At 42.0% G+C, this 12,750-nt stretch overlaps 1 protein-coding gene across 3 annotated transcripts in view; it reads right to left on the reverse strand.

Annotated features, from left to right (window-relative positions):
• Positions 1 to 233: 233 nt before the first annotated feature.
• LHFPL3 (LHFPL tetraspan subfamily member 3) overlaps positions 234 to 12,750 on the reverse strand; it is a 244,511-nt gene continuing 231,994 nt past the window's right edge. For all 3 annotated transcript variants that reach the window (XM_027751843.2, XM_027751845.2, XM_027751844.2), the window contains one exon: positions 234 to 2,828. In XM_027751843.2, the coding sequence (XP_027607644.1) occupies positions 2,800 to 2,828 (29 nt within the window). In that variant the 3' untranslated portion in view covers positions 234 to 2,799. The remainder of the gene's footprint in view (positions 2,829 to 12,750) is intronic.

Here is a 12,750-nt window from a genome sequence, read left to right on the forward strand (position 1 = left end):
TTGCCCTTATATATACGTAGTCAGGTACCAGAGGGTGGAGATGACTTACCAACAAGGTTCTTATACTATGAATTTGACCCACGCATACAAATTCCTGCACTTACTGAGGGATCTGATTTTGGTTGGACTTTACATACCTGAGGGATCTGTGTAGGTACAGATGTGTAGGAGGTGGCCAGGCTTGTGTTTAGGAGGAGGACACTAATTTCAACAAGAGCAGCTTTTACCACAGATGAGCTGGAGAAAAGCACTATAACACTTTATTTTAGTATGCTACAAAATTCATTGTTGAACTTTATTAGGTAATTTAATACCAAGCATACTTTAAAGTAACAAAAATTATTGTCATTGTTTTTTACAGAAAATCAGGTATTTCAACAGTTTTCTTTACAGTTTGTTGACTTAAAAAAAAATTACAATTGACAAGTTACAATAGTGGGATGGGAAAGTGGTAACATTTAAAAGGATAAAACATACTATTCTTACTGAATCAACATTTAATGATGTACATCCTGGTATGTCTCTCCTTCTGACTGTGTACAAATGGTACATATTCACTGAGCTGCCCTGACAGGGTTGTGATGTATTGTGATGACACTTTTTTTGAAATGTTTGTGTATATTTAGAAAGGTTTTTACATTACACCGTCACCATGATGCAAAACAAAATAATATAATACAGAGAAACCCTGTTTCAGTGATTTCTGTCACAGCAAAAGTGCTGTGACTGCAATAATGTGGGGTAAACTCAAGGAGCAAATGAAGATAGTGATACAATAGCACATCCAGATAGCAAACCCTTTCACAGGCTTTGAGGTGTGAGTGTGACTGTGAGCCAGCAAGAGCAGAGAATGAGGATGGGCTTCACTGAGACACCATTTAACAGGGACTCCTGAATGCAGCCGGCTCTTAAGGATGTGCGTTTTCCAGCTGACAGTGGTTGGACTAATCACAGATTTAAAAACCTGTCTGAAGGGGGACCTTAATGCATTTATGCAGCCTCATGTGTAAACTACTTGATTTTTACCTTCCATTCCCTTTGGGTCAGTAGCAGGTACTGAGAATATGTTTATGGTGGTTGACTGATTTGGGTGGGGTTTTTGACCAGCTCAGATGCTGGTCCTATAGAATTCAGGAGAGTTTTCTACCCACAGTTACAAGAGCAGTTTTGGATTAAAAAAAGTGGTAGGTTTTTTGTTTGTTTGTTTGTTTTTTAATGCTGCCCAGATTCACACAAATTTACTTGGCTGACATCCATATCAGCATTCAGTTTGTAAGACAAGCAGCATCACATTGGTAGCTTGGTAGTTAGACAGAAGAGTTATCTAATTCCCTGTATTTGTTTATTGGCAGTTTGCTTAAAGATAAATTTTCATTCAAAAGTAAAATAAATTTTCTGAGATTCATGCACTAAATTCCAGAATAATTTGTGTTGTGCAGCCAATAGTTAAAAAGCAGTTTTAACTCATGTTTACCTCATGTCTTCAGCATATTGCATTACTGGGGATCAACATTAGCAATTAATTATTATTTTAACCATTTCCCCTGAAAGCCAAAGAATGAAGAAACAGGCTTAAAAAAACCTGAAGAAAATAGCATTGCAGTGTTCATTTTGGGCTGGATTCATCTGTGATACACAGGTGAGGGCAGAAGACATGCCCAATCCTGAGCCAGGATAGATGTGTGCCTTGCTGGGAGGTGCTGGAGAGGAGCAGAGGAGAGGGGCTCTCTGCTTCCCTCTGTTGCTCTGTGCCTGGTGCTTGGCATTTTGCTATAAGGTCTTTCCTCATACTCTGTGCCTACTCCTGTTTTATTTCTCAGTGGCTTCTGGAAGTGAGAGTGTCCTTTGGGACCCGCTGAGCCCCTGTGCAGGGAATCACTAGATCATCTCATTCGATTGGTGTTAGCACAGGCCAGAGAGCATCACTCAGCAGCTACATGGCAGAACAAAGAGAACAACAGAAACGCCCCTGGAATGAACAGCTGTTTGTTACATTTAAGGGGTAAATTATTTTTTCCTATTGAAAAGGAAATCAAGGGCCTTTATTTTGTCACTTCAAATACAAACAATTCTATGCATCTTGGGAAATTATAGTATTATGATATTCAGTCAGACATACCTTATAGTATATATGCTTCATAGAACTAGAATATAGGTCAGAAATAATTTTTGAGTCTTAAGTTTGTTACAGACAGATTAATTGGAACACATATGCAGTAAAAATTGAGAAGCTTTACAGTTTTAGTCAACTTATTATACAGTGAAGTAAATGAAGTGCAGCAATGTAGCAGTAAAAGTTATGCTTTTTTCCACTAGGTGATGGAAACATTCAGAGTCTATAAATGCTAATTAAAGAGAGATGTCTTATCAGCTTCTTGGCTACTGGGATAGGAATAGTCTGGAGTTAACTGCCTCTCTACTGTGAAAGGTTTTAAAGCTTTTTGCTTTCTGTCCGAATAAAAAAAATGACATTTACAAATCTCTTCAATGCATATATATTACATATGTTTATCTAGCAACAACTACACCCCTTTTAATTTATTCCCCAAATATGACTTTTCATGCATGTCTTCTGGATGCTGTATTCAGCAACAGTTTCTAATGAGCTGGTGTGTAATCCATGATTGCATTTCTCTTCTGAAAATCACTTCCACGTCTGGCTGATCTATGTTTAGAAGGTGGTGCTTATCCATCAGGCATTTTTGCACTCGTCAGCATTCTTCTCTGTCAGAGGCTTTCCCAAGCTTCTTCCCATTTTAATGTTGATGTACAAAAGCTGTTATTCGTTTTGTTTTGTGCTCATTCTAGTGAGGATTGGCTTAGTAGGACTGTGCAAAACAGAGAGAAGAGAGAAGCTGGTTTACTGCCAGCAAACATAAAGATGTTCACACTGTGCTTAGCTCAGAGCAAGCCTCTGACCAATATTCTAATGCACTTCATTATATGCATTTCCATTTATCATGAAAAGTGAAAAAATTAATCTACAATAGGATTTGTAATCTGAAATTCTTAAAAATCATTTTTTCACCAGCTAATCAACACAGGGAGTCAAGATAATGAGGTTGTTTCATCTAAAGTTTGAGCAATATGAAAACAAAGATACAACGCATATGGGACAAGAATGACATTTACTAGATGAATACTATGAATTGAGTTAAAATCCTGACATTTCTGCTCGGTATCAATAACTCCTTTCACTCCCCTGAGGACACAATCCACATTTGCAAATATGATAAAATAATACCTTGTGTTAAATTTCAAATGGGGACAGAGATGCAGAGGTGTTTTCAACCCAAACTCTCCCTCAAAAATTAATTCTCACCCATCCATTTTCCATGTGCTGCAAACAGAGCTGCAGACGGGGAGAGCGGACACCAGCTGCGGTGGCACCGGGAGCAGGGGGAGGAAGGCTCCCCCTCCTCACTGGAAGTGACTGCGCCAGAGGGGGCAGTGCGGGGGAACAGGGCCTTATTGAGAAAGTCTATTTGCAAGTACTCACGGACAAGCAAATGCCTGGCTACTCCAGCACCTGGCATTGAACAGAAGGTTCTTGCACCAAACGAGCACTGCAAATTCACCATTGGCTAAACTGTCCTGGATCACCGAGACCAAACCATGAAGTCATTTGGCCGAGACCAAACCATGAAGTCATTTGGCAGGCAACCCCCCCACTGCCTCCTGGGAAAGGGTCACTGGTCAGGGGTCCTACAAGGCCACAGGTCATCGCAGTCCCATTCCCCTTGTTGTAACGCAGGGGCCTCTGCAGGAGGCTCTTTGAATGCAGAACTAGGGGGAAATCACTCTTTTTGTGAAAACAAAAGAAAAAGAATGAATTTCATTGTGAAATGACAGTGAACAAAGAATTTCAGAACTAGAAACTCTTAAAAATGTTACTGTAAGGGGACTGAAATATTTAATTTCCCCCCCGTGTTACATGGAGCAGCCACCTTCTCCCATTCCCACAAATTCCCCACACCCCTTGACTCTCATGATCACCTCGACCTTCAGCTAATTCACCCACAGACCCAAGGAGTGTGATGCCCCGGAGCAGGATGCCCAGACCTGAGAGCTTGTGATGGTAGAACCACAAACTAGTGAGCATGGTGGTGGCAAACCCTTTTGCTATGGACTCTGGATGCTTGCTTCCCCATCAGCTTCCAAACAATTGACATTTTTCAAGCAAAGTTTGTTTCGGAGGAAAATTTCTGACTTGTTACAGCCCCCACGTGTTCAGAATGTATCTATAGTCCAGATTTATTTTACAAGACACTTTTAATTGATGTTGCTGAGACTAGAAAGTAGCAAATAAATACGACAGAAGCATAAGGTAAATTAAGGAGGGCCCTGAAAAAGAAAAATGGAACAGTTTCACTTGTGTCAAAAAATGAATATGAAATATAATATAGTAAGAACATTTTTATGATACAAGTATGTAATGGGGACTGTAGTTTCCAATTGTAAAAGAAGACTTGCCATTGATAGCTCCATGAGCTTCCTTTCACCCTTTAAAACATGTAGCAAAAATGAAGGTTAAAGAATTGATGAGAAATAGACATACTTGTTATAAATGAAAATTATTAAAAAATGATCTGAGTCCAGAATTTTGGTGTATTTTATTAATATGATTACTAATGTAATTAATATGGTTATATGAGTAAGCAGCACTACTTAATAAAACAAAAGAATGAAAAATTGCCTGAGCCTCCAATCTGTTTATTTGCTAAGTGAGATATGGGGGTTTGTGAGCCTCTTAAACAATCCATAACTGGGTGAGGAGCATATGCCCTGACACTCCTAGGAACAATCTAAACTTAATAGAACTGAATAAGCCATTTCTTTCAATTATTTTTAATCAGAATTTAATGTAGCTGTGTTATTTGAACCCCTAACATTGTTTACTGGATTTCCAGCAATACTCAGTGTTTCAGCTGTAACATACTAAGACCTTTATTAGTTCTTTTGACAAATTTTGCACACGGGTGTTATACACATGGAAATTAAATTTAATAAATACCCGAAGCGCCTAGTTGACAAGGCAGAAATAAGTCATTCACATTCAACATCTGTTTTGTATCACATTATAGGCTTTTGACTCAAAGTTTCTTAGAGATACTTACAACCTGTTTCTAGTGCTGTTGCTTAGAAATCATTTAATGAAAGCAGTCTTCATGGAAGCTGTATTACCCAAGCACCCAGGTGCTCTGCTGTTAAATTCCCTTTGTAAAGTCTTTAAAGGCTGCCTGTTAGGCTGACATCCCCACAACACAGTTACTATTCATATTTGACCAATTCAATTAGGGCAGTCACTTCTGTTGACTGCAGAGCTGGGGTACAGTCAGCCTGGAGCATTTTAGTGTTTATGTACATTTTCAGAGAGAGGCCACTGATATTCCTTGTGGTAAAGATGAATCATGGGGAAATTTCCAGGTTGCTCCCTGACAAGGTATAAAGGATGTACTGAATTTCAGATGGTCCCTTACATGCTGTTACTGTAAAGTCAGTCAAATGAATAGCAATTATAGAGAGAAAGGCAGACCTTCTAAATCTGACTATATATTATCTCAGGCAATCTTACTACTTTATAGCACTAATTGTCACCAGCCATATTTATTTGATCTTTTTTGCCATGTATTTGACTGGCATCTCGAAAACAGCACCTTTCCAAGTCTTAATCTTTTTTTACTGACTCCAAACACACACAATTACTATGCTAAAGACCAACTGGCTTTCGTGGTCACACCAAAATTGGTACTGTTACAAAACCACATCAGCTGGCAGAAGCCCATGAGTTAATGAAGCACCAGAGATTTTTTCCAAGCACCTCCACAGAGTTCCTCCAGCCTAAGGAGCAACATCATCTCTGTTGAATGCTGGCACTGTGTTTAGTGTATGGAAGGAGATGAAGGATGAAACACCAATGCTGAAGGTCTGCAATTGAAAATAGACATGCTAAGGCACCTTGGATAACACTTCTGCCTGGGCTGTAGGCCAAAAAAAATTGGACAATTTCAGTCTTAATGAGGTGCTTGGAGTTCTCACTTTTCTGCTTATAGAATATCAGAATCGTTAAGGTTGGAAAAGACTTCTAAGATCATTGATTCCAACCCTTAACATTGTACTGCCATGTTCACTGCTAAACCATAACCCCAAGCACCACATGCCTTTTGAACACTTCCAGGGGTGGTGAATCCAAGACTTCCCTGGGCAGCATGTTCTAACCCTTTTGGTGAGGAAATTTTTCCCAATATCCAATCTAAACCTCCCTTGGTGCAACTTGAGGCCATTTCCTCTCATCCTCTCACTTGTTATTTGGGAGAAGAGACCAACCCTCACCTGGCTACAACCTCCTTTCAAGTAGTTGCAGAGAGCAATAAGGTCACCCCTGACCCCCCTTTTCTCCAGCCTAAACAACCTCAGCTACTTCAGCTGCTCCTCACAGGACTTGTAGTCCAGACCCTTCACCAGCTTTGTTACCCTTCTTTGGACACACTGATCTGACTCAGCTCCTCACAGCCACAGGTAGATGTTTTTTTTGGTGTTTTTTTTTTGTTTTGTTTTTTTTTGGTTTTTTGTTGTTTTTTTTTTTTTTTTTTTTGTTTTGTTTTTGGTTTTGTTTTTTTGTTGTTGTTTCTTTTTTTGTTTGTTTTTTTTGTTTTGTTTTTTATTATTGTTTTTGTTGTTGATATTTTTGTTTGATGCAATCCTAAGTGTGTTAAAATTCCACTTGTATCCACTGCACCCCAAAATTCAAAGAGCTACATGCATTCAGGGTAATATCCGGATGTGTCATTAAAAAGCATGAAAGGCAGATAGATGCCTGCACAGGGCAGCCAATGTCCCATCATCTCTTATTTCCTTGAAGATATTCTCTTTAAAACACATAACAAATCCTATTTGAGTGGCCTGAGAGAATGATTTTGTTTTCTGTGTAATGAGAGAGGAATGATGTGTATTTCCATTTGCCTACCTGCTGTGGGTGCCTTTCCCCTGAAAAACTGAGCATCCTTTGCCCTGGCCTCATGGGGGGTTGCTCATGCATCACCCAGAGAGTGACCCTGGGGCAAATCTGTCCCTCAAGAAACATTCAGGCACCAACTCAGGCCCTCTCCAGACTCGTAAGAGTCCTGGTGATCCAAGCTGGAACTCTAACGTGTTTTGGAGAAGCTGTCCACAGATCATCCTGGAAATAGCTGTGTGGCCAGGAGGTGACTGAGTTGTGCTCTCTGCTGCCTCCCCTGCATCGCAGTTAAGCCACAGTAAAGAAGGTACAAGGCTACCCTATGGAAATGGAAAGAAGGATGGACAGAAATTCCCCAGCTGTTTTGCTAGCAGCACTCTTTCAGTGTTTCACTGTTCAGCATCTTCTCAACAAAACGTGATAGATGACCTGTCCACACCAGAGCTGCCCAAGCGTGTTTCCTCCTTCTCCTGGCAAACTGAATCTGGCAACTGCCTGCTCTGCTGTCACTCACAGCTACCGAAGACTACCTGAGAGGGCAGGGGTTAAAGAGAATACACAGTAAACCTTGAGGAGTTACTAAAACTTTCACAAAATTTTGGGATTGAAATTGTGTGATGTCTTTGTCCATATGGCATTAGAGGAGAAGCGCATCTGAGCAGAAGGGTGTCTGAGCTCACTTTTCTACTGCAGCACTTCCTTGCAATAAAATAGAATTGAATCACATAAAATATGACAAGGTTTTTACCAATTCGGTTTGCGAGCCCTGTGAAACCAGAGCTGGGGGGAACAGTGGGACTTATTCAATCTGCTGGGTGGTATTTTGTGCACCCTGTTAACGGCAGCAGCTGAACTCCGGGGCATGGGCTGTAGGAAGTGTTTCTAGGACTGCAGGAAATCATTTCAGGAGCATTCAAGAATTTTCTAAATGTCTGGCTCAGACAGGCATCATCAATTAAAGTTTTGCCATCAGAAGGCTCAGTTCATGGCTGCACAAGGACATTTCTAGCATCTGAGAGGATGATGTGACAGTGTTCTCCCCTTCTCTGCTTGAGTCATAACCACCAGTGGGGCTGTGATGGCTGCATCAAGCTTCCTCTGGACTTTGGGGGGTTGGATGACAGTATGGTAGCCAAGGGTTGTCTGGAATGGTGACCCAGACGTCTTGGTGGTATGCAAATATGGCCACAGTCACTCTTCTTACTTATAAATAGTGGTCAGCCCAGGGCCCACTGAGCTCTCCTGCACGGCAGCGGGCTGCATGCCAGGATGTCCCCTTGAGTGGGGACACCTCTCAAGGTTACTCCTTGGGGCTGAGAGATTCCTTGCTGCAACAGATCCTCGCTAAGTGATTAAGAGCATGCTATTTGAAATCTTAGCTAAGTGATATAAAGGATTGATTGTGCACATATAATCTTTTAGACATAAACCATTGACCAAATCTTGGATCCAGCCACACTTACACTCCTCTGAGAATGGGTTTTGAATGCAAGGGGATAATTTCTGAACCTCATGACTCAACGGGAGGGTCTCCCTGGCAGTTTTGTCTGACCTTGTCCTTTACACAGTAAGTAATCAAGTGTACCTTGCCACTGAATCTTGTTAAACCACTGTAGTATTTACCACTGAACTTTGTTAAATCACTATTTTATATCACTAAAGTACATTGTTGCTTCTCTCTTACAAGTGAAGTGCATTGCTTTCATCCATGGCAGAGCCACAGGGGCGATGATGGTCAGAGTTAACCATGGCACAGACAGAATGCTCTTTTATTAGACATTCTTTTTCAAGAAACAGAAAAATGGCTGAAGGATCCAGTCAAATCAATTTTTCTAGGTTTCCAGTCTCCGTGTACAACACATAGCTAGACAGAACTTTGCCATCAACTTACATACTGGCATTCAGAAGAAAAAAACTGTGTATTGGCAGACCTAGAGCTGCACTCCTTGAACACTTCATGCACCCAGTGACTGTCCTGCCCTCCCCTGACAGACTCTGGCCAATTCCTGTAGTTGTAACATCCAATTTAATCTTATATTGTTTTTTCCCCCTTTTTCTGTTGTTTGTGGAGACTAAAACATGACAGGAGGAAATGGCTGTCAGTTTGGAGGCTGTTTGGCTGTGGGCAGTGTGCTATGGGGGGAGAATTGTGGAATCATTGAATGGTTTGGGTTGGAAGGGACCTTAAAGATCATAGTTCCAAACCCCCTGCCATAGGCAGGAACACCTTTCACTAGACCAGATTACTCAGAGCTCCATCCAACTTAGCCTTGAACACTTACAGGGATGGGGCATCCACAGCCTCACTCGACAACCTGTTCCACTGCCTCACCAGCCTCACAGCAAAGAAGAAGAGTGACATGGCAGGGAAACATTATTTTCTGCATTGTTTATTTCTCGAGTCAGAATCTTTTTTGAAGCTGTTACAACAGTAAGCAAAAATCTACAGAAAAAAATGTGGTTGTCAAGACAAATTTATTAAAAAAAAAAAAGGATTGAATAATTAAGTCTGACCACCTTGTGCCAAGGTATGAAAGGAGACACGTATTTGGAAATTAAGTCTGGAGCCCAGGGTGGCTCAGAGTAGTCTACCTACCCATTTGTGGTCTTGACTTCTTTAATTTCCTGTTTTCTTCCAGATGGAAATTTTGAGAAAGGTGAGGAGATTCTTTGGGAGGAGAGAGAAGATGGACGTTAGGCTTAGAGATGCCTAACCTCACGTAACATTAGCTCTCTCACAGTCAGACACTGGGTGTGAGGCTCTGGGAAGTCCTTGAAGAGGGACAGGGCCCTGCTGGGGTGACTCATTTAATCTCGGGATGGTTCCCAGGATGGATGAGTGCTGTTGGCTCCCGTGGGACTGTAGACCTGGATGAGATGGGAGGCCTAAGTCTGAGATGGACAAAGCGAGGTATGTGAATCCTGTAGTTGTAACTATCCTGCACAAAGTGGTTAACAGCATGCATTAAAGAGAGAAGATACTGCCCATGCATGGGAGGTTTTCAGTCTGAAATACCAAATTATTAGGCAGTTTTGGATTAGTTGTTTGTAACAGGCTGTCAGAGATCTTATCTGAGCAGAGCTTGAGGATGGGTATTTTTAGTCATTTTGGGGTGTGCAGTTTTCTCCATGACTACCTTCACTGGGGAGCAAATGGCTTTGCAGAAGGTATGTCAATATTTCAACCCCAGCTCAGGAAGGCTCACTAAGATCAGCTAAACAGCTTAAGGGCTGACCGGCCTAGGTGTAAGGCTGCAAGGAGCAGGCCAGCCTGATGGGAAGGCATGAGCCAAGCTACACATGGCAGTCAGCTTAGCTGCTCTTGTCAGTGAGACCGTGTCTGGAGGAGCAGGTGAATTTTGACTGCAAATCCTGTGAACTGTGGTTAGAGTAGCTTAAGAAGGCACCTTTTTAGAGCCTGACAGTTTTCTTATTTCTGAAAGAACCTCCTTCAACTACTCCTAAATATAATCCAGTGGCAGTGACAGGCTCCAAAATCCTGGATTCGGGCACACTTCAAGTTTCCCTGCCACCCTTCCTAATCCTTGGCTCGGGTGGCTTTCCTCTGGTTTGAATGCAGCTCCAAGAATATGACATATGCATATATGTTGGTGAGAAGGACAGGAGGAGAGTGACAGGCAGAGGGAAGAGAGACCTATCCAAGGATGGAGCAAGTTGTAGCTGTCACCCCTGTCATCTGCCAGCACCAATCTGGGCTGATGGAAACAGGGCTCCCTTGGGTGATGGCTCCACTACCCATGGCTTGCTGCCAACAGCATGGGGTCCCTCAACTGAACAGCTTGGTGCTGCACTGCTGTACCATTCCCCTGCTACCATCACACACAGCACAGTGTGCCCTGGACAAGGAAGGAGGTTGTGTGCCTGCTTAAGGTGGGTACTGAAACACTGAGATGTAGTGATCAGATCCTGCTAAACAGTGGGCACCATTTTCTTCCATTTCAATATTTGCTCTGTGCCTGTCAAGAAAAGGACGATTTTTATCATAATGAATAAACATATCAAAAGCCTCCTATTCTTTCTCCCAAAGAGTTTTCTTTTACTGTGGAACATCACAGAGATGCTCCTTCCTCCAGTGGTCCCTTTCCAGAAGGCTCATCAATTTGTCTTTTGTACTTGGTACTTCTTTCAAGTTTGGGATGGGAGTCACGTCTCAAGACAGGTTGGCTAGCTTGAGAAATCTACTATGTTGTTGGAAGGACTGGCAAGAGGCTGAAATGCCTTCATCAATAATGTCTTTCACATGAAGTCTCTTCCTGCTCTGCAGAGTTGTAGGCTCGAGTCAAGCAAAATCAGTCACTCGTTGTTCATCTATTTTTATTTCCTCCATGTGGTTTGCTACAGTCTTTCTTTGCCCAGATGGTCAAATAAATTGCTGTCACTAAACAGGAGTCCCCAAACAGTGATTCCTAAACTCTTCCTGTTCTTTAACTGCTTAATGAGAAAATGTTTCACTTTCTTTATATTCTGCCCATTTACTGTAGTTGTTTCTCGGTTTCTCCCCTGGAACCCAGAGGACCCATAGGTATTTTTGTTTGTTTCTCCAGCCTTTAAGCTGTGTGATCAGACTGCTCAGAAAGCTCTGCATCATCTGTATTTAAAAACTGTTACAAACTTTGATGTGTACTTGTTCACTGAGAGCTTCTCTGAGCATCCGTACGTGTCATTGAGGTACCTTGATAAGGTCCTGGGTAGATTGGCCACAGAATATTTGGATTGTCATTGTTCAATCTTATGGTTTTTTTTTATTTTGTTAATAACAGTTTATATCTAGCTTTATTAGCTTTATATCTTCCAAGAGTTTTCCTGTGCTAGGCAATGTTAGAAGTTGATGTTGGCACGTTTTTGGTTTGGGGAAACAAATCTTATTGCCATTGATACAAAGCTCTACTTGTCTGGGCTTGGCCACCAGGGTGGGCAGAAGGCAGTGCCCGGGGGGGCTGGGAAGAGCCAGTCACTGACTGCAGTGTGGTGCTCAGCCTTCAGGTTGATTTGAGCCTGGTTTTCTGTGCAGCAGAGAGAGAGTGGGAGTTCAGCCCTGGGAAGAAGCCAAGATATTGAAGCAGATTGTTGAAGGTGCCAGCCAGGATCTCTGTGTAAGGAAACTGCTACGATGGGGCTTATTTTAGTGCTGTGACAGAAACGGAGCTCTGCTCTTTTTTCAACAGACTGGATTTCTCCAGATGATTTCCTAATTCATAAATGAGTGTTTCCTCCTAACAGAAAGGAAGTTCTCTGTCCATTCTGGCATGTTAAAACATTTTTTTGAAGGAAATTTCCTGAAAAATAGTTGCTGATTTTTTGTTATACCATAATAACTAAAACATTGCAAGAAGTTCGGTTTAAATGTCTCAGAAAACATAGCAAAAATATCAGTGCCGATGAACCTTAAATGCTGCATAATAATAAAAACTTTTAAACTCTCTTTTCTTTGTGTGAAATGAATCTCCCTGTTCTTCAGCCAGTGCCAAAGCTGTGTGACCTGGGAGCACGGCACAAATCCCACCTGCTTCCACACTGTGCAAAAGCACAGCCAAGGATCTCCAAAAGTTTTCCAAACTTTCTATTTGTAGGGACTTGTACTGGTAGGAAGAGAAGATTTATTGAGTTGGACCGGGGCTCCCAGCAGGGCTCTGACTGCGGGGCCTCACTGCAGAGGGGAAGGGTCCTGCAGCAGGAGGATTTTGTCCAGAGCACCTTTGGGGCAAGGGCTCATCAAAGCAAGGCTGTGGGTCCTTCACCCTGAGCACACACTCCTCTCAGACTGGTTGGCT

The sequence above is a fragment of the Pipra filicauda genome, unplaced genomic scaffold (genome assembly GCF_003945595.2).
Source record: "Pipra filicauda isolate LSUMZ 115617 unplaced genomic scaffold, ASM394559v2 scaffold167_size3244652_pilon, whole genome shotgun sequence".
NCBI classification, from domain to species: domain Eukaryota; kingdom Metazoa; phylum Chordata; class Aves; order Passeriformes; family Pipridae; genus Pipra; species Pipra filicauda.